This window comes from Diadema antillarum, unplaced genomic scaffold (assembly GCF_040938485.1).
Source record: "Diadema antillarum isolate AM-2024a unplaced genomic scaffold, OU_Dant_1.0 seq00000386_RagTag, whole genome shotgun sequence".
NCBI classification, from domain to species: Eukaryota; Metazoa; Echinodermata; class Echinoidea; order Diadematoida; family Diadematidae; genus Diadema; species Diadema antillarum.
The window spans coordinates 3,206,812-3,229,746 of record NW_027271384.1 but is presented as its reverse complement, the minus strand read 5'-3'; the positions used below and the strand labels follow the sequence as shown (position 1 = coordinate 3,229,746).

The 22,935-nt window shown below is 39.1% G+C and overlaps 1 protein-coding gene across 1 annotated transcript in view; it reads left to right on the top strand.

Annotated features, from left to right (window-relative positions):
• LOC139731848 (ATP-binding cassette subfamily G member 4-like) overlaps positions 1 to 22,935 on the top strand; it is a 122,887-nt gene that overhangs the window by 78,966 nt on the left and 20,986 nt on the right. Inside the window, exons 4-5 of the mRNA XM_071642722.1 lie at positions 12,215 to 12,332; positions 20,205 to 20,394. Coding sequence (XP_071498823.1) covers positions 12,215 to 12,332; positions 20,205 to 20,394 — 308 coding nt within the window. The remainder of the gene's footprint in view (positions 1 to 12,214; positions 12,333 to 20,204; positions 20,395 to 22,935) is intronic.

Genomic DNA, 22,935 nt, shown 5'->3' with positions numbered 1-22,935 from the left:
GTAGCATCATTCTTTTGAAAGATAGAGTTGAAAGTGATGAGTATGGATGAAGTTTTTGAGAAATGAAAAGGGGACTCTTATAAGACACACCTAATCACACTAAACTGCTAAAAACTCAATTTCCTGTTTGTTTTATGATCCCTGACTTTAGTCTTGTGCAGAAGAAGACTTGCCCTTTCAGAAAATATGAAAAACTTCAGATTTGCTGGGTTGACCCATTTCACCTATTTTCAGTCTTCACAAAAGATCAGTGTGTGCACCTCATTGTTGGTTTTGTGATGCATGGTCACAATAAGTGTACATAGTAGTAGCCAAGTCCTGCTTTTTCACTGTTCCTGTGGACAGGTTTATCATTCATGATTGAGAAAGTCACTTACCTCTGTCGCTGTCAGTACTGAGTAATGGTAGATTGTCCTGGGAATGAGCAGCGGACACCAGCTGAAAGTTTGTTGACCTTCCAAGAAAACCCTTCTTAAGGGCACATTTTAACATTGTTTCCACCTTGATAAATCTCAAAGTCGTGGTCCTGTGTTTATGCTGCATGTGTCGTAGATATTGTGTGGGAGAAAAAAAAAAATGGTTATGGGGAAAAAAGGCGACTGAGAAATTGAAACAGACTTGCAAAGTGACTGCTAAATGGTTGAAAAATAAGATAGTTGTGCATAAACAGTCAATGCTTATGTTTTCTCCATGGACAGCTGTGTTTAAAATAACCATTCAGATGTGGGCACGGCAGGGTGATATTAGTTTGTTGATACTTGTTATGATAGTGACAGGTATATATCAAAAACTTTCACTAGATTGAGTGTTTCCTCCCCCTCATTTGACCATCACTTCATAACATATTACGTGAAGCTCAACATTTTTTTTTTTGATCTAGCCACTACATAGAGTCTTTAAGGTGTGATGATCATGTGAGAGGCAGTTGTTACGAGGTGAAATGAGCGAACTTCTGTGGAAACTTCCTTTGACTGAGTCACGACAGGCCATTATGTGTGGAGTGTGTTGGTCAACCAAATCTCTATAATCCCCTTGTAGCTTCCTGTGTTATCTGATTGTTACTGAAATAGATGGTTTAAAGGGAAGATCTATTCCCCCCCCAAAAAAAAAAAGATGAAATAAAATAAAGGGATTATTTGTAGATGAAGTGAATACAGGAAGGGTTTTGAAACATTATTTGTACTGAAATAGATGGTTTAAAGGGAAGATCTATCCCCACCCCACCCCCCTAAAAAAAAAGAGGGATTATTTGTAGATGAAGTGAATACAGGAATGTTTGTGAAACACTTTTCAGTGAAAAATTGTGGATATTTGGATGATCTATTCAATAAGTTTTAAAATTCTAAGCTTTGAGTTGATTTTGTTTGCTGCCCTCATGTGATGAGATCTGTGTGTATCACCTTTTCAGAATTGCGGAACACATAAGAAAACATAGATGAAATTTCACACAAGTCTACATTTGAAAGCATTCATTCTCTTGACTTGCACCTGAGGCAAATACTGTTCTCTGCACCTTGTGGAGGAGCTAAGTTAAGTGACTGTTTGATGTCTTGGAAAAAAGTTTGTGACATTCAGTGCACATATACTCCATTCTAAAATCATTCACACGCTATGACATCACAGATTGTTGTAAATTTTGCATCAAAAGAGAGCAGCAGATAGCATTAACTAAAACCTTACAAACGTATAACTTTTAAACACATTGAGAGATTTTTCTCAAATTTCAAGTGTTTCATATATCTTTCTGCATTTGCTGAATGCCGACATAATATATTGTTGGTTGAGCATTAGAAGGATGTTAGGTTGCCTCAAACACTTTAGGTTTAGTGGCGACTTTACACTCTTATCATTCTCAGCAATGATATTTGGTGGAAACTCATCATTTAAAGGTGCCATATTATCCTCACTGACAAGTGCAAACTTTGTCAATGGCTACCAAGTCCTCCTCCAGCCATTCCCCTGTTTATGCCTCCGCCACGAAGTGGTGCCGGAGCCATTATGTTTTCGGGTTGTCCGTCCGTCTGTCCTTCTGTCCGTCCATCCGTCCTTCCGTCCGTCCATAATGAATTTTGTGGACAGGGTAACTATCAAAACCTTTTGAGATATCCTAATGAAACTTAGCATGTATGTGTATTAGGGGGTGAAGTTGTGCCTATCAACTTTGTGGTGCACACGCTCAAGGCCAAAGGTCAAAAGGTCAAGGTCAAATACATAAGATTTCACTATTTCCACCATATCTATGCAATGCCTGAAGATATTTTCTTGAAACTTAGTGTATACATGTATTACCTAATTAAAATTCTGTGATGAAAGTTTGGGTCATGAGGTCAAAGGTCAAAAGGTCAAGTGAAAATATTAAAACTTTACTTTTTTCTCCGTACCTTGGAAATTGTTCAAAATATCTTCATGGAACAAAGTACATATACATGTACTGATGACAGGCAGTGATTATCTAGAGAGTGGGTCAATCCACGTCAAATCATCCAATTTTCAGAAAAGTTGTCACCCGACCCCCTCCGATTTTCTTTAAAATCGCACCAAATGTTCCCCAAAGTGTCTGACGGAAAATCCCAAAATATTTTGCCCCAAGGTCAATTGGTTGCTAAGATACAGCCTCACATAGCAACCAATGCGCATTCCGAAATATCAGTTCAAAGAAAATTATGCATTTTTGATTAACTGTGGTAGCATGGATATTTATGCAAAAGTGTTCATTATCTGGAAATTGAGAGAACTTTATAGTCTTTGCAAGAAAAACTGACTGTGACGCGAAATTGACTTTTCGTTAACGTGCACGAGGTCACCGAAAATGGTGTTAAATGTTAATTTTGAAAATTTTAATGCATATTTAGAGGCTAATATCTTCCACATTTCATCACCTTAGGTTCTAAAATATTATGCTGTTGAAGGCTTTGACTTGCTCAGTGATTTTGAAAAAAATCAGCGGATTCGTGTCCACTGTTTTTACAGAAAGCGCCCTCAAAGTTGACAAAAATGAAAAATGTGCCAAATTCAAGGTCACGGATCACCCTTCGTCCCACCTAGGAATGGCATCAATTTTTTTGTATTGACAGACATTTACCTATATTATCTTGGGTTACCAAAGAAATTTTGCTACCGAAATGTTCAATGGTAAATTTACCCCACTGAAAATGGTCGTAAACGGCCAAATTCCCATGTAATATGACATATTGGGTTTAGAGGACATTTCAAATGCCCATGCTTTCAAGATGAAAAGCCCTAGCCCTGTGATATTTGCTGTAGGGGTAGTCTGTTATACCTATTTCAGTAAAATATACCACAAAACACTTTTATTACATAATAATGACCTTGAAATTTAATCCAAATTTGACAAAAACAATATGTCGCTCCATTTTCCTCATTGCACTGCATGTAATATGTGTTTTGAAAGACTTTTCACCGAGCAATATTTCACAAATTATGAAAGCTGACAGCCTACCATATTAAGGTTTTAAACTATTTGTGCTCTTCTTTCAGATTTAGTGTCAATTTGGTCATGAATGTTATACCCTTGACCTTGAAGTGCTTCTAAAAATAGCTGCAAATTTGTTAACTACAAATTACATACACAACAGGTGTTTTATGACATAACATACTAGTGATTCTTTCACAAACACAAAAGTTTTTAAAGTGTAAATGTTATATACTGGAATAAATCTATAGGTTCTTGCAAGATATGTTACAATTAATTACTTTGTTCTGACAATGACCCTGAACTTATGACCTTCAAAATCAGGAGAAATGCCTATTCCTGCCCATAAAGACCTGTATTAAAGTACATGATAATAGTTGATATTATGGACATTGCGCCCAACACATAAGATTCTTATTCTAGCCTGTGAAACGCACATTAAAAGCACTGAGAGTCTTCTTTTTGGGGGGATTTGTTCTGTAACTTATGATAACTCCAAAATCATTTCCATTCTTATGTATTTTCTTGTTTTTGGAATATTTGTTATGTATTTCTTTGTTTTTTATTTTCTACAGCATTTGTGTTTTTTTTTAAATTGGAAATTGTCACAGCCGACTTTTTCTACCATAATTTGAATAGAATTAATCAATCATATTGTGATAGATTGTAAAAATGGTCAAGTTTTTATGAGTTTCACCACAAAGCACTGTTTTCCATAGGAAATGCACACAAAATCACAAAATATTACTGTCCCCTTTTGTGATTGAAATTGAGGGTCATTGTCAGAACAAAGTAATTAATTGTAACATATCTTGCTAGCACGTATAGATTAATATCAGTATAACATTTACACTATAAAAAGCTTTTGTGTTTGTGAAAGAATCACAAGTATATCATGCCATAAAACACATGTCATGTGTGTAATTTGTAGTTAACAAATTTACAGCTATTTTTAGAAGCACTTCAAGGTCAAGGGTATAACATTCATGATCAAATTGACACTAAATCTGAAAGAAGAGCACAAATAGTTTGAAACCTGAATATGGTAGGCTGTCAGCTTTCATAATTAATGAAATATTGCTCTGTGAAGAGTCTTTCAAAACACATATTACATGCAGTGCAATGAGGAAAATGGAGCGACTTATTGTTTTTATCAAATTTTGGATTAAATTTCAAGGTCATTATTATGTAATAAAAGTGTTTTATGGTAAATATTACTAAAATATATATAACAGACTACCCCTACAGCAAATATCACAGGGCTAGGGCTTTTCATCTTGAAAGCATGGGCATTTGAAATATCCTCTTAACCCAATGTGTGATATTACATGGGAATTTGGCCATTTACGACCATTTTCAGTGGGGTAAATTTACCATTGAACATTTCGGTAGCAAAATTTCTTTGGTAACCCAAGATAATATAGGTAAATGTCTATCAATACAAAAAAAATTGATGCCATTCCTAGGTGGGACGAAGGGTGATCAGTGACCTTGAATTTGGCATCTTTTTAATTTTTGTCAACTTTGAGGGCACTCTCCGTAAAAACGGTGGGCACGAATCCGCTGATTTTTTTCAAAATTACTGAGCAAGTCAAAGCCTTCAACAGCATGATATTTTAGAACCTAAGGTGATGAAATGTGGAAGATATTAGCCTCTAAATATGCTTTAAAATTTTCAAAATTAACATTTAACACCATTTTCGGTGACCTCGTGCACGTTAACGAAAAGTCAATTTCGCGTCACAGTCAGTTTTTCTTGCAAAGACTATAAAGTTTTCTCAATTTCCAGATAATGAACACTATTGCATAAATATCCATGCTACCACAGTCAATCAAAAATGCATAATTTTCTTTGAACTGATATTTTGGAATGCGCATTAGTTGCTATGTGAGGCTGTATCTTAGCAACCAATTGACCTTGGGGCAAAATATTTTGGGATTTTCCGTCAGACACTTTGGGGAACATTTGGTGCGATTTTAAAGAAAATCGGAGAGGGTCGGGTGACAAGCACTGGATGATTTGACGTGGATTGACCCATTTAGGGTTCATGGAGTCAAAGGTCAGGGGTCAAAGGTCAAGGGCAACACTTCAACATTTTACTATTTCGCTCATGTTTATGCAATGCCAGCAGGATTGTATTTTTTACACTCGGTGTTTGGATGTATAACCTAATAGAGATTCTCTTGAATTTTTTTTTTGATTTTTTTTTTTGCCTCAAAGGTCAAAAGGTCAAAGATCAAGTGAAAGTGCTGAACTAATGTTTTTCTCCATATCTTGGAAGTGCTTCAAGTTATCTTGAAACTTACTACATATTTATGCATGTTCTGCCTGACAGTGATTATCTTATGAATTTTAGGGTCAAAGGCCAGATGAAAATGGTAACAATTTACTAGATTATTCAATACATTATACATACCTTGAAATTACTCAATGCATTTTTATAAACGTATGAATGGGTCAAAGTCAAGTTAAAGTCCTTAAATCCCCAAATACATGCTCTCCTATTCATCCAATTAAACCTAGGTCAAGGAAGGTGAACATTCAAAACATTTGTGACAAACTTGTCATTTTAATATTTTGCCAGTTTTGTGATAATGTAATCACACATTGTCCACATGCACTAGACCTATTAGGAGAATCATGCATTATGGCAGAGGCATACCAGTCGCCATAGCGACATTTCTAGTTATTCATGTAACATGTCTGATTTTTGCAGGGTTATTTGAAATCTTGACATTTCTCACTGAAGGAAGCCATAAATGTCACACCTCTTCACTCGGTGTGAGACAAATTGCCTGTGTAGTCATGGAGATGAACTTGCTGAGGAAGATTTTTTTTTCAATAATCTTTATCTATTGACATTCAAATCAATGCAGTTATCAGCAGATGCCGCTGTACGAACAGAAAAATCACACTTTTTTGACGCAAATACCATTAAGGTCTCTTTGAAATGCCTAATGATAAAGAGGCTAAATCAAAGGGTGAGTACAGTTCTGGTGGAGGTTAGGATTTCGCTTTTAACATTTTGCGAGATATTCAGAAACCACTTTATCAGATGTCAAAGAGCATGCAATTCTAAGGGGTATCAAAAATTTATTTCACGAAAATCGGTTTTGAAATGGCCGAGATATCCAAAAACAAGGTGAAACAAAGATATCCTAATAAAAGGCGTAGCCTGTCGCTTTTTATTATTATCACTTTTTAGCTCACCTGAGCCAAAGGCTCAAGTGAGCTATTGCGATCGCCCTTCGTCCGGCGTGCGTCGTGCGTCGTCCGTCGTCCGTCGTCCGTCGTCCGTCGTCCGTCGTCCGTCGTGCGTCGTCCGTCGTGCGTCGTGCGTAAACTTTTTACATTTTCATCTTCTTCTTGAAAACCCCAAGACCGATTTTCATCAAACTTGGCAGGTAGCATCCCTAGGGGGTTAGGAACTCAATTTGTTAAAATGGGCACCATGCCCCACCCAGGGGGCCCCCAGGGGGGCCCAAACCCCCCAAAATTAAGGAATCTGTAAAAATCTTCTTCTCTAGAACCAGAAGTGATAGAGCTAAGTTAATAATATGAGTTAGTACATTGATGACTGTAGTTTCAAGTTTGTTCATGGCAGAGTCAGGGGTGCCCCCCTTGGGACCCAGGGGAGGGGGGTGGGGAAGGGTTCTAATGGGGCCTAAATTGTACATTTTCATCTTCTTCTTGAGAACTCCATGACCCATTTTCACCAAACTTGGCAAGTAGCATCCCTAGGGGGTTAGGAACTCCATTTGTTAAAATGGGCACCATGACCCACCCAGGGGGCCCCCAGGGGGCCCAAACCCCCCAAAATTAAGGAATCCGCAAAAATCTTCTTCTCTAGAACCAGAAGTGATAGAGCTAGGTTAATACTATGAGTTAGCACATTGATGACTGTAGTTTCAAGTTTGTTCATGGCAGAATCAGGGGTGCCCCCCTTTGGACCCAGGGGGGGGGGGGGGGGTGAGGAGGGGTCCTAATGGGGCCTAAATTGTACATTTTTATCTTCTTCTTGAGAACCCCAAGACCGATTTTCATCAAACTTGGCAGGTAGCATCCCTAGGGGGTTAGGAACTCAATTTGTTAAAATGGGCACCATGCCCCACCCAGGGGGCCCCCAGGGGGGCCCAAACCCCCAAAAATTAAGGAATCTGTAAAAATCTTCTTCTCTAGAACCAGAAGTGATAGAGCTAAGTTAATAATATGAGTTAGTACATTGATGACTGTAGTTTCAAGTTTGTTCATGGCAGAATCAGGGGTGCCCCCCTTGGGACCCAGGGGAGGGGGGTGGGGAAGGGTTCTAATGGGGCCTAAATTGTACATTTTCATCTTCTTCTTGAGAACTCCATGACCCATTTTCACCAAACTTGGCAGGTAGCATCCCTAGGGGGTTAGGAACTCCATTTGTTAAAATGGGCACCATGACCCACCCAGGGGGCCCCCAGGGGGCCCAAACCCCCCAAAATTAAGGAATCCGCAAAAATCTTCTTCTCTAGAACCAGAAGTGATAGAGCTAGGTTAATACTATGAGTTAGCACATTGATGACTGTAGTTTCAAGTTTGTTCATGGCAGAATCAGGGGTGCCCCCCTTTGGACCCAGGGGGGGGGGGTGGGGGTGAGGAGGGGTCCTAATGGGGCCTAAATTGTACATTTTTATCTTCTTCTTGAGAACCCCATGACCCATTTTCACCAAACTTGGCAGGTAGCATCCCTAGGGGGTTAGGATCTCAATTTGTTAAAATGGGCACCATGCCCCGCCCAGGGGGCCCCCAGGGGGCCCAAACCCCCCAAATGAAGGAATCTTTAAAATCTTCTCTAGAATCAGAAGTTATAGAGCTGAGATAATACTATGAGTGAGTACAGTAATGACTGTAGTTTCAAGTTTGTTCATAGGAGATCCAGGGGTGCCCCTCTTGGGGGTGGGGGGGGGGGGGTGGTTGGAAGGGTCCAAATGGAGGCCTGAATTGTACATTTTCATCTTCTTCCTGAAAACCTCATGATGGATTTTTGTCAAACTTGGCAGGTAGCATCCCTAGGTGGTCAGGATCTCAATTTATCAAACTGGGCACCATGCCCCACCCAGAGGGCCCCAGGGGGCCCCAATTCCCCCCAAATTAAGGAATCTTGAAAAAATTGGGCCCTTATTGTACATTTTCATCTTCCACTTGAGAATGCCTCGTCAAATTTTGGTAGAGCTGTGAATAATTTAGATTAGTGACTGCGTGAAAGGTGAACTTGCGATACTCAGGTGAGCGCTAGACCCGCGGGTCTCTTGTTTGATATCTCGGCTATTTGAAAACCAATTTTCATCAAATAAATGTGAAATCCTTCTTAAAATTACAAGCTCTTTCATATTTCATAAGAGGTTTCTCATTATCTCTCTTAGGAATGATCAAAACATGAATCCCCACCTCAACCAGTACTGCGGGGATGTACAGTCCCTTTAAACATTTGCTTGACAAAATTAGGGCTACATCCATATCATGAACTATGCATACAATGTATGTACTGAATGCAATTGAAGTATGTGAAGGCTGTGGTGTAGTGCAGAAGTCATTGTGAGGTCAGCCAAGATGCTCCTCTTTTTTACCCATTGAGAATGAACTGATTTTGCTTTACCATGCATATGAAGAGTTTGTTCGCAAAAACCGATATGTCCATATTTGCCAAATGGAGATATTTGTGGTTAAAGGTCAAGAAAAACAAAGAGAATAATAAGAACATTTTTGCTTCTTTTGACCATAACTTCAAAAATGTACCTTTATACGTACTGACCAATATATCATTTAAAAGGTATTATTTTGTGCTTTATGACAGAGACCGTACTTCAAAATCTTCAAAAATGGACTTATCGCTTTTTGCAAACAAACTCTTCATATGCTATAGCCACCTGCCTGAGTAAAGTCGCTACTAGTCTTCAAGGGGTTAAAACAAGGGCTGTAAGTTGAGATGTGATGATAGAGAAAGATTTGACAGGGTTGCATTTGTAACGAAGTTTTGGCCAAACCGGTAATTACCCCTTGTTTGTTTTAGCAGTGGACATAAATCATGCGGCCTTCTCGATGTCAGAGCTTGAAGAGTGCTGTAATGGTCAAGTGTTATAGATTGCTCGTGTTCGGCACTTTCTCACAGACCCCTGTTCACATCCCAACTTCTGGACGGTTGGAATCGAGGTGGTTCAAGAATGCTTTGAACATGTAATGTTAACCAGTTGAATTTGCCAATTCATTTCCCATGGACCCCTGCCCGAGTATGCTCGGGACTCGTCCTCATCGGGTTAAGACATGAATATTGCTGATCAAGTTCTGGTCAAATGTAGCATGGAAACATGTGTGCTTCCAGTAGCTGAATTTGGAGAATTTATTTCATTATTTATTATTATCCTATAAAATGTTATATAATTATTACTGTTATAGATGCAGAAGTTGTTTATACTATTTTGACAGGATATACGGTGAATGCAACTAAAGTAACCTTTGGTGTTTTCAATATTTCTTCTTCTTCACTGATACATGCAAGAACTTGTTCATTTTGTCAGTGTGAACAGAATGCAACTAAAAATGTAGCAAGAGATTCTGGGTCAGCGTGAACTTTTGTCCAGGGTGAACAAACTTTCTTCCCTTTGCTGCTTCTGCTCGCTGGAGAAATGTAATAAACGATCAGCCACCTATTAGCATCCGTGAGAAAAGGAGGACAGAAGAGTTTCGAGTAGATTTGAAAAAAGATTAACCTTTGAGAACTAGGGAATCTTTACACATTATCAAAGTGTCTGCATAAAACATAAACACAAGCTTATTGGAACTGTGGAAAATGGACCGATGTAAAGAAATAGTCAATATAACCATACCATTATAACTTTAATATGAACCATATTTGCTGACACTCATGTCGTCATAATGCAGTTATTGTACGCCCTGTTTGAACCAAAGCTATTATCACATCACATTTGGGAAATGAGAGGAAATTGAGGAGAATTTAGATTATGTTTCAGAAAGAGGATGAAGATGAACAGGTGGCAGCAAATGGAGATTGGGGCAAAGGAGGAGGATGGAGGAGGAGGAGGAGGAGGAGGAGGAGAAGAGGAAGAGGAGGAGAAGGAGGAAGAGGAGGAGGAGGAGGAGGAGGAGGAGGAGGAAGAGGAGGAGGAGGAGGAGGAGGAGGAGGATGGAGGAGGAGGAGGAGGAGGAGGAGGAAATGAAACAAGAGAAGAGAGAGATAAAGATGCTGAAGGACTGGGAAGGAAATAAGGGGAAAGACAGCATTAGAGTAGAGAGAGGAAAAGGGGAGGAGGGGATTTCCAGGAGGATGAAAATGATGAGGATGATATCATGTATGATGAGGGTTGATGGGAAAACAGAGCCAGAAAATGTGGCGGGATACAACACCGTGGAGTTTGAAACCTGTGAGGGGGTAATGTAAATTATAGACGAGCTAAAAGGGCAGAACTCTTCTGTCTTATAAATATCTATATATTCTGGGTATTTTTTCTAGAAAGCTTTCTTTCTTGTCTGGCATTCTATGTAGTTTTCTCTAGAAGGCTTCCTAAAGAAATAACTTGATTTATAAATAACTTGATTTATAAATAACTTGATTTTTTTTTACATATGTAATTATTCAACTGAACGAGATAACCTTGACAATGGTGTATGTGTGATTACATGCCTTACTGGCTTTTTCTGTCCACACCATCTTCCATGTGATCACATATTTCTTTCTTCTTGATCTGTAACAATTTGTATGTGTAATCTTATTTTTTTGAAATTTTATGTATGATTGTTTGCATGCTTTATCTTATTACATCAGATGTTTTATGTTGCTTTTTAAGATTTGAAATGGAAATAAACAAATTGAATTAAAAAATGATAACAGTAATAGGACACTTTAAAGGTCATCACACACTGAATTAAAAGAAAAATATATGATGACATTGACAGGACACTTTAAAGGGCATCATGATCAGCCAGATTGAAGCAATCTTTATTCACTACCCACCAGGGTTACGTTTAAAAATTATAGATAGTGCCCATCAGGGAATTACTGTGCATCAAAACATATTATGCACATCGGTAATGGCAGACTCCGGTCAAGATTTTTCAGCTGGGTGGGTACAATAGAGATCAGTGATAAAACTGTACACGTTTTGATGCGGGGATTTTCAAACACATCCAAAGCGAGGCCAGCCTTTTTCCTCCGTGGTCATCATGCTATCTGGTCTTTAATCATCAAAATGATAATTGGATACTCTCTAAAAAAAAATCTAGTAAAAATATTCACTCTTAAAAGAGTGAATACAAAAAAGAGTGAATTTAGAGTGAAAATGTTCATTTTCACTCGTTTTAGAGTGACGTCAGGGATCACTCCAAAATCTTCGAGTGATCCCTGAGGTCACTCCAAAATGAGTGAAAATTAACATTTTCACTCAAAATTCACTCCATTTTCACTCTAAATTCACTCTTTTTTGTATTCACTCTTTTAAGAGTGAATATTTTCACTCGATTTTTTTTTTTAGAGAGTATGGATTAGGGAGTAGACCAGAATATGGGTGGAGAGATCTGAATGATGGTGAAACAACATTGCATCAAAAATGAACGGTAAAAACAAAGTGATGTCATATTACAGATTAATCCACTGTTGTGTGGAATTGCGTATGAACATCAGGTCAATGGGAATTTATCGCATATTGGAAGTGTCAGATTAGGGAGTATTTAATATATGCATGGATATTGAGATATATTAACACTCTTAAATGTGACCAATTACTCCATCTCTGTAGAGTCGAAGACAATCCTTGGCGGTCTGACAGGATGCTTCATGCCAGGGGAACTCATCGCCATCATGGGCCCCTCTGGTGCGGGCAAGTCCTCCTTTATGAACGTGCTCGCCGGATACAAGTAGGTAGCACAGGATCCATCATTGGCTCCCCTTCTCTCTTTTATCACTGTCTTATTTTTCCTTATTTATATGTTTACTATATATATTTCTTCCTACTGTTTTATCCCTTGAGGTACATTGACGCATATTGTGGCTATGTTTGGACGTATGCGGTTGTGTATGTGGCTTTTTTGTAGTTTTATGTGTGGTTGTGTGTTTAATTATATGGGTGTGTGGTTATGCCTGTGGATTTGGGTTGTTGTATGTACTGCTGTGCATGCATGCTTTTGAGTGTGTGGGTTTTTTTTAGTGGTGTACACATGATATGTGTGATTATTTATTTGTGTTGTGTGTGTGGCTATGTGTAGCTGTATATTTGGCTGTGTCTTTGTGTGGTTGTGTCTGTGGGTTTTTATTGTACTGTATCTGTATGTGTGTGTTTGTATGTGTGTGCAGGTCTGTATATCAATGAGTGTGTTGTGTGTGGCATTTGTGAGTGTGTATTTGTGGCTGTCATTGTGTGTGTTCGCTGTGTGTACCATGCGTACATGTGTGTTTATGGTTTGTGTAAAAGTACACTATGATTATGCTTGTCATTACGGAGATGAGAAATTATTTTAGCTAGTGTCAATAACCAAATTAACTTGGGGCCCAGCTGTCAGGTTGTTCATATCAAGGGGGCTTTTCCATGTAAAGGACTTTTTCATTATTAAGCATATTCAGCAAATATGACATAAGCAACAAATTCTAATACAGATAGCAACAACAACATGCACATTATGCAGAAGTCAAACATGTCCATCCATCAAGTGCTTCAAATTACAATTGATGACTCCTAATTTGTGCTTATGTGTCCCAAAATGAGAAGTATTTCTTACTTGTAAGAACCTCAAATTTCCATTAAAATTTGATGTAAAGAGAGTGGTATTGAAAATTTCTGGATCAGTTACAGTATAAATAGCTCCCTCCTGGGATCACATCTTTCAGAGTTTTTGATCATCATTTTTACATTTAGTCTATTAATACATTGCTGACAAGCATCCAAAGAAGCTTGACGAATCAACTGAGGCTATAATGTTGTAATGATGCTGTATTGTGCTTGCAAATACTGACCTGAAAATTTAAGGCACAGTGATTTCCAATCTGTGTGAGATAAATGGTATTCAAAGCTTAATTGCTCACCACCTTTTTCAGAAGTCCATTCTATTTCCTGCAAGCTTATCTAATCTCCATTAATATTTATCCCAAATCCATATCTGGTACCGGTAGCTGATATTATTCTTATATACAAGCTTTTAACAGCAACTGCCTGCAGGGATGTTGGGCAGGTAGACACCCATCACTGTAAGCTTGTCGTAGCTACTCTCATCAATTAAGTAAACGAAAATGCTCCAGTGCCCTCCCTGAAGGATGGGAGATATACACAAATCTAATTAAAGGAAATGAAGTTACGTGACAACAATGATTTGAATCATGTGCGCGCAGCACATTTGCCTTAAGCGTCATCAATTTAAGCTTCCATAATGAGCTTATCACACTTTGAGAACATCTTCCACTGTTGAGGATATCGTCCCCGGGGGCGCCTTTCGGTCTCTTTGTGGGAGGAGAATGTGAGTAGTGAATGACTGGTCATCGCACTTTTGTGCCATTCGAATTGTCCTCCAGCTCATGAAAGAAAGTATAGGTTACTCTGGTGCTGAATTTCCATTGCTGGACAGCCGGAGATACATTAATGTGTAGTTGTCATGAAAGTGGAACCAGGTTGAAGAGGAAAAGGCGGGGGGGGGGGGGGGGGGGGGGGGGGAGGGGGGGGGGATAAGTTGGGTAAAGAGGTAGGTACTTTTCCCTTCTTTTCAATTCCCTGCTAAATGTGAGTCACAGGTTGATTATAAGCAGGAGCCCTGTAGTGGTATGCATGGTGGGTAAATAGGATGCTGTTCTGGACCCTCCCATTTGGGCTACATTTATCATCTTTCCCATGTTTAAAACATATGTTTTAGTACCCACTATCAAACTGCATTTGCCAAGGCCTTTTGGATCACATTTCTGGAGTTGATGCATTTATTATCTCTATCGTGAGTCGAGAGGGAGGCCTTGTCACACTGCGCAGCTCCATATTGCGCAGTTTGACCTGAGGAGTGGAGTTGTGTAGTTTGCAGTGGTAGGCATGGGCAGGTCCAAGTTATAAACCCATTTCGAAACAACTTTGTGTTTATCAAGGAGTTTGTGATCACACCTTTTTATTTTCTTTTTTATTTCAGAAATATGTTTCTAAACCCATAATCAAAACAGCTTTGCATTAATTTTCAATATCAACTGCCCAAATCTCCCTGAAAGCTGCGTGGGAACATCAATTTGACGCCAGAAGTGAATTGATAAACACACCCATGGAGACCCTTGGACATAGAATCATCTTCTCTACTGCCTTAATTAACCCCTTTAGGATGAGTCCCAAATATACTCGGGGAGGGATCTATGGGAAATGCATGTTTTAGCAAAATCCGTCCATCCTCAACGGGTTAATCATCAAACATGATGATTCTACACATTATAATGTATCTTCCACTGGACACGGCTGTATTCATTGGTATCTTCAGGTGAAGGCTGGGGTAATAATGGTGGCTAGGGCATCTGGGAGAGTAGTACAAACAGTAAGGAGACTTCCACAATGTAAATAAGGCTATATTATCATTGGTAATGGTGAAAAGTGACCTACTTTAGTTTGCATTTGTATGTTGAGTAATAGACCATTGAGCCTGCTAATGAATGCACCATCAGCCATTATTTCAAGGTTTCGTATTTAAGTTACTGTCCTTTTTTTCTTCCCAATTCATCAAAATGACAGCTCTACAAGTGCAATTAGCTCAATATTAGACGTGGGAGAGGGTAATGACCCATATAAAATTGTACATGCTTGTGTTACATGCCATGTGAGGTGCTGAAACCAGTGAAAGATGTGATGTATATGGAATATACTCCTACTGTCATTCCCTCTCTTGGTTCCCCAGCTGCAGTCCATTACATATAAAATGACCAGTATTATGTGCATAGTGTATTAGATCAACATTTGCCTATCTATACAGTTATTGTAGTATGCACACACAAACATGCACACACACACACACGCACACACACAAACAAACAAACGAATGAAACCCTTTAATAGGCCCCTATGCTCATCTTTCAGTGAAGCTATGTGTTTAGTGGGATTAATTTATCACACTGGTCGGTCGTCACATTGTCTGTACGGGATGGACCGCCCACGGTAATTAATGAGGCTGCTTTCTGCATCACAAGAACACTTTCACTGATAGTCCGGTGAGATGGAGCATTTATCACTAGTTAGGCATTAGCTTAGTCTTTCAGTGACGCAGTTGAGGTCCCATGCTTCAAACTCGCAGAGGGTAGCTTTTTGGAGGATGAAAGTGTATATTGAAGCATGAAGGCAATCAAAGTCGTAGCACTGGATGATAGCTCTTGTGGCAGGCATACAGTACAAATGTCCATAAAGCATGGATTATACTGTCATGCCAACCATTAAAAGCAAGCTGACATTCAGCATTTGAAGCAGACACACACATGCACACACTCACACGTACACACACACACACACACACACACACACACACACTCACACATCATGTTCAGTTGCAAAGAGCTCTCCAATATCCACACACAAGACCAACACACAGAGAAAGGCAGCCATATATCCACCTACGCAGGTCATGTACCTCTTTCCCATGATCTTATCTCCATTATTCTCTGTCTCTGTTCATTCCCACATCCTGTGTTCTCTCCTTTTCACTTTCCTAGTAATGTCGGCCCGGGCCCCATTTCATAAAACCATGGTTACTTTACTATGTAACCCATTGAGGAAGGACTGATTTTGCTTTAACACGCATTTCCCATAGACACCTGCCCAAGTGTTCACTGGACTGGTCCTCAACAGGTTAATGACCATTGCATAAAACTGTGCAAACTTTTTAATTAATGGTAACTCTTCAATCAATGGTAATATTTGTGATTTCTTGCCCTTAATTGGCTATGGAACAGTGTTGCTATGGTAACTGCCTTTGGTTGCATGTAATATCCATAGTATTATGCAATAGAGCTTTGTTTGGTTTAGCTGTCATGGACTGGGCACAACATTGCTTTTAGATTAAGGGGTGTTGTGAGTATTTGTTCACCATTTCTAAGGCATTAGATATATGCATTGTCCAATTCTGAATTATTACTGTCAAATAGTGTGAATGAAGTGTCTTTCTGGGATGTATTAATCTTTTATTCATTCCCACTTGTATGACTATTATTGTGTGTTTTTTTTTTCTACTCAATTACGAAGTATATTGCCCAGTATTTGATTTCACATTTAGGGTCTTAACCCATTCCATACTGAATTCTGAAATGCCCATAGACTTAATACGCAGGCTTCCAGGTTCCTGTGCGGAACAGGTTAATTAAGCAAGTGAACGTGATTATACAAATGATGCACAGGATAGAGTGCGTTAGCTACACTAACGCCACGAAATAATCCTGTGCATCATTTGTTTTATAAAATGGGTCGAAAATTCGAAAACTAACATCATTTTTCAGCGTTTTTCACGTACCTTTGTGGGTCAAGACGTCCGAAGATGTTCGTCCCAAACTTTTACGCACGTCGCACTCGCGGAAGTCCCGCACATACAGTATAAGTATAATGGGGGGGTTGGGTTTCCGGACACCCGCATGAAAACTTACTTATTTTACATAGAATATGCACCCTTTACCTTAAAGACTTGATATAGACTCCTCATATAGGCCTACTAGACAACATACTCTGAAAACGGCGTGAGAATTAACCTGCTAAATCGTTGGATTTGCTCTTCAAAGTGACTCCATGTACGCGTCCGGTCCCATAACGCTTGGTCTACTGTACTGTACAAAGTGTACGTATAGTACAGTATACGTACGTACGCCACATATGTTATGCACAAGAAAGGGAAGACAGGCCGGCCGGCCGGCAGCCCGAACTAGAAGTTGTTTACAGGATTGACAGCGCGTACGCGTATGCATGCAATTCATCAAAGGAGCCGCCGCGCGCACAGACGATCGGCAATCTACCATAGGATTACAGGCAGTGCAGTTGTACTGAAGTAAAGGAAGGAGGTGTGTCTCATTTCAGCGCTTCCTATTGGCTACATTCTTGAACCCATGTTATAATGGAGATTAATTCAATAGATTTGCATCTCAGAAGAGGTGACCATATGTAGCATTAGAGGATGTAGAGCAAAGTGTTCCAATGGTAGCAGCTGTTGTATGCCAGAAGAGCAGCAGTATATGACCCAAAGGTAAGCTTTTGAGGCCCCAAGGGTGGCTGTATAAGTCCCAAAGGGTAGCTTTATAAGACCCAAAGGATAGATGTGTAAGGCTCAAAAGGGTACTGCATTATAAAAGTAGCTGTCTATGACCCAAAGGATAGCTGTATAGGGCCCCACAGGGAGCTGGACAAAGCCCAAAAGGTAGCTGTGTAAGACTGTAAGGATAGCTCTATATTCAGGCCCAAAGGATAGGTGTGTATAGCCCAAGGGATAGACTTATAAAGCCTCGAGGGTAATTGTATAAGGCCACAAGGCAACTGTATAAGGCTCCAAAGGGTAGCTGTGTATAACCTTTAGAAGGGATGGATGTATAAGGCCCCAAGGGAAACTGTATAAGGCCAAAGGGCAGCTGTATACCGATACATCTTTTAATAATATAGCATTGTTGTTATTCAAACACTGCAAGATTTGTATGCAGTCTGGTTTGTGCGATATCTATGTGGTTCATTAGTTTATTACTCATCCATTTTTTGTACTGGTGTAATTTTAGTTGGTCAAGACAAACATATCCGTTCTCCGTGTAAAATTATATGCCTATGAACTCGGGAACCTACAGTTTTACAAGCTTTAAAGCTTTTATGTAGGCCCCTTCATATTTCTTATACTTACTAGTGACATTTTCACACGATATGACCATGTACATTTGTGTCAAGTATATTTTCTTTTTCTTTTTCTCCTACAATCAAAAGACATGATTGTATATATTTTGTATTCTTGTTTTGTTGTCAATAATTTTGTAAACTCATCATTGAGAAAATGGAAATATGAAATAAATTTGAACTGAACTGAACTGAACTGTAAAAGGCCCCAAGGTAAGCTGTAGAAGGTCCAAAGGGTAGATGTGTAAGGCCCAATGGGTAATTGTGAAGGCCAAAGTGTAGCTGTTGAAGACCCAAATGTTAGTTGTATAAGGGCCAAAGGGTAGCTGTGTACAATGTTTGATCCAAAGGGTAGCTGTATAAGGCCCAAGCATACATGTACAAGGCCCAAAAGGTAGCTCTAGTTGGCAAGGATAGATGTGTCATGGCCCCAATGGTAGCAGTATAATCAGGCTGAAAGGATAGCTTTGTAAATCACAAAGGGTAGCTGTGTATGCCCCAAAGGATGGCTGATAAGGCATAAAGGGTAGCTGTGTATGACCTTAAGGACAGCTGTGTAAGGCCCCAAGGGTAGCCGTGTAAGGCCCAAAGGGTAACTGTATAGGACTTAAAGGTAGCTGTGTGGTCTGCATGTAACTGTATAAGGCCAAAAGGCTTTCTATAATAAGGTCCAAACGGTTGCTGTGTAAAGCAGCTGTATAGGGCAATGCCAAATGAGTATCAGGTATTCAATTTCTAAAAAGAGACAGGATTAGAACTAATGTGTAATTGGCCATAAGATGGGTGGGCACCAATTACCAATGATATTGTCAGGGACACAGATTTGAGAATATATAACATTGCCATCACACAGATCACAATTGTCAGGGGGTAATGACAGAATAAACATTTCATGTTTGTGTGCTGGGTGAGAAGGAGAGCTCATGGTTGCCTTGGTAACAGCCTTGCACGTGCTTTGGAGTGTTTGCCTGTATGTGTGACATGCATTATCCATGTATTCCAAACTGGGAATAGCCACATGATTGGTGAATGTCATTTTCCATACTGTACTCTTTCCTATTTCAAATTTTTAGCAATACAGTCCACTTTAACTGATTCTACCAAATGCTATATTTTTACCAAATTCTACTTAGTTTTTAGTTTCCGTCCTGTCTTGCATATTTCCATCTTTTTTACGAGCAGTTGTCAAAACATGACTGAAGTTTGCAAGGGGTATTTGGATGGCTATTTTAAAATCATGACTTTTAAAAAAACCTCTTTGTTTCATCCTTGCTAGTCACCCCACTGAGTTCTAGTAATGTCTTGTGGACATAACCCATGATCTATTGAAATGTCGTATTTTTGTGTATGAGTGGATTTACAAGAAATGCCAATAATTTCGTTTCATACTTGCCTGTGAGAAACTGTCCATTACTGATTTATTATATTATTTTTTGCAGCTTTCATTCTTTCAAGAATTTGTCTCTTTGCTTGAATTTGAGTTTCAATTAAATTGGGTTTTTTTCTTTAATGTAGAAATGAACCAAACCAAACCAAACCTTCCTAACCAAACCAAACTAAACCAAACCAATAGATCTATCATACACAGGTGCTTTGATGGAGATGGAGAGAGGAGAATGACCCAAATCGACAGCTTCCAGCTGACCGGATAATGATATTGGAGAACTATTAATTACTGTCAGTCACCTGGGTGGTATCCATGGGAACCAGAAATTGTGGGTCAGTGAAAGTCGGGTCAGGAGGGGAAACGACAAAAATGCTGTCAAGAGCATTGGTTTAATTTGTGATGATTGTGATCAGGGTGCTTAAGTCTTTACAAATTTTGCCCCCCCCCCCCCCCCACTTCCAAGGGGCTGCAGATGAGGTTTGTTTTGTCATTAGTGTTCATCCATCTGCATCAATGATGACCCCTCGTCATCCCCCGTTTCGTTTCCAGGACAACCATGACCAAAGGGACCGTGCTGGTCAACGGGGAGCTACGTGACTCTCAGGTCTTCCGGCGGATGTCGTGCTACATAATGCAGGACAGCCACCTGCTGCCCCATCTCACCACCCGGGAGGCCATGTACGTCGCCGCCGGTCTCAAACTGCCTCGTCGAATGAAGTGGAGCGAGAAGAAAGCTGTGGTAAGATGGAGGAGGAGGCTTAAGGAAGAGGAATGTACAGATGGAGAATGTACATCAGACAGGGAGAGATATAATCATAATCATAATCATAATCATAATAATGATACTAATGATGATGATAATAATAATAATGATAATGATAATAATAATGATAATAATAATAATAAGAATAAGAATAATGATAATGATGATAATAATAATGATGATAATAATAGTGATAATAATAATAATAATAATAATAACAAAAATAATGATAATGATGATAAAAATAATGATAATGGAGTCTTGTAATGCGCCATGTCTGTCACACACTGACACAAGGTAAGACCTTCTCTCACATTGCTTCATTCAAGAAAAGATCCCAATTGAAAGAAAGAATGAAGATAGAGAGAGGAGGGTCTGTTAACGTAAAGTCAATTAGAATAAAACAAAAGAACAAGTGGTAAGATGGTAGTGGGGAATAAAAATGGATAAAACAGATAAATCGAAAGAAGATACAGACACATACAGAAAAGGATAGAAAAATAAAGATTAAAAGAAGATGGTTTTTAAGTTTGGTGTGAATTAGAATTTATGAGAGATTAGGTAAAATGGTATTTGGGAGTGGCAGATGAATAGGAAAGATGGATAGAGAGAAAATACAAATGCAGACAGAGAAAGACTGAAGAATGAGGATAGAAAGATGGAGGTTTCTACATTTGGAATGAATTAGAGTTAAAAAAGAGCAAGTCGTCAGATAGTATTTGGGAGTTGGAAATCGATAGAACAAGTGGACAGATTGAATATAAGAAAACAAAAAAAAAAGAACAATGAAGCTAGAGATATGATGTAAAGATATGGTTTTGATAATGTGGAGGGAATTTGATAGAATAATCAAAACAAGCAGTAAAATGATTTAAGGAAGAAGAAAAGCGATGGAACAAATGGATAGAAAAAAGATCAGAAAACAGACACAAAAAGACAAGAGAGAGAGAGAGAGGGAGAGATTAGGGGATGATGAAACTACAGTGTATAGATCCAGGAATGGAAAAGGAGTGAGAGAATGCTGGGCTGTGAAAACACAAATAGGACTGCCAGGCCACCATGATGTTGCAGGTGATTCTCTGAAGATTTTATACCTAGTCATGTCCTGACAAGGTGACATGACAGTGTACGTGACTTGGGAATCGTTTTCACCCATGGAGTTGCATGTAATCTCACAAGTAAGTTTCTCCTGGATTGCTCTTTGCGACCACCAAGACTGTGAGATGTGAATATTTGCATTCTCAGAAAGAGAGAGAGAGAGAGAGAGAGAGTGAAGACATGTCTTCATGAGACAGCTAAGTTTCAAAATAGGGCACTATATTGTGGTTGGGAAGTTAGCCCAATATCAAATTAACCCGCTATTTGTGCAATGAAGATGCAAATAGTGTGCAATTTGATATTAAGAAGAATTTCCCCCAAATTTGGGTCTAGTTTGTGAAAATCCCGTGTGCTAATTCTAAGGATGGATAAAATTGTGAAAGTGACAAGAGAAAATCAAAAGATAGTCAGTGGTGACATGGCTTGGGAAAGAAAGAAGAAAAAAAGGGAAGGAAGGTTAAAACAGATAATATCTACCTTTTCTCTTGTCATATTGTGACATTTCCATAGAATTGACACAGGCTCCATCATTCTCACCAGTGGTAAAGGATTCAGTCAGATTTGTGGGTTATTTAACTCTTTATTTGCCATAGTGGAAACCCCCTGTGTGTCACGTTATTCTGAGACACGAAGGTAGTCATGCTTTGAGAAAGAATTTTGTTTTTCCAATCGATATAAATTCTACAAATTTCTGTTAAGCTGGACATATACAGTATACTGTAAAAGTGGATATTTTGACGCGACTAATTTTTCGCGCTCGACCGGGTGAGCAGAGTTTTGCGTGTGTTTAATTCTGCGGAATCAAGACATCACGCACAGGAACATATGGCAAGCAAAAATATTTGCGTGCTTTTATTTTGGCGCTAGTTTCCGGTTGCGCGAAATGCGCGAAAATTTCAACACCACGAAAATTTCCACTTTTACAGTAGTGAGCAAAGTTGAAGAGGAGTGCCAAGTTTTGCTTTGATATAAATTGTATGACAAATCTGTTCTTATTTTTTCTTTTGACTGACCAGTTGCTACATTACTGTGAAGGCATAGCTTTTGCACATAAAACCGTGACAGAAACTTAGAATTTACACGCAAATCTACTTGGGAACAACGCTTGATAGTCAATTACCACATAGAATGCAAGCTGTATGTGAAAGGAACAAAAGCGCGAGAAAGCTATTTATCGATCGGTTTGGGCGGGTTTGTGCGTTTGAGCGAAATATGGGAAATTGGCACGCCGTCGACTGAGTCAGACATGCGAACGTGGCACATGAAGAGTTAACACTTTCTGTTCCAGGAACTTTAGACATTTTGTGCATCTCTATGCAGTGTTCTGTGCCAATGGGTACTTAAAGCACTCAAGGGTTATTGGATAGCAATGGGAGACAGAAACAAATGAAAAGAATAAAGTGGTTGAAATACATTGAA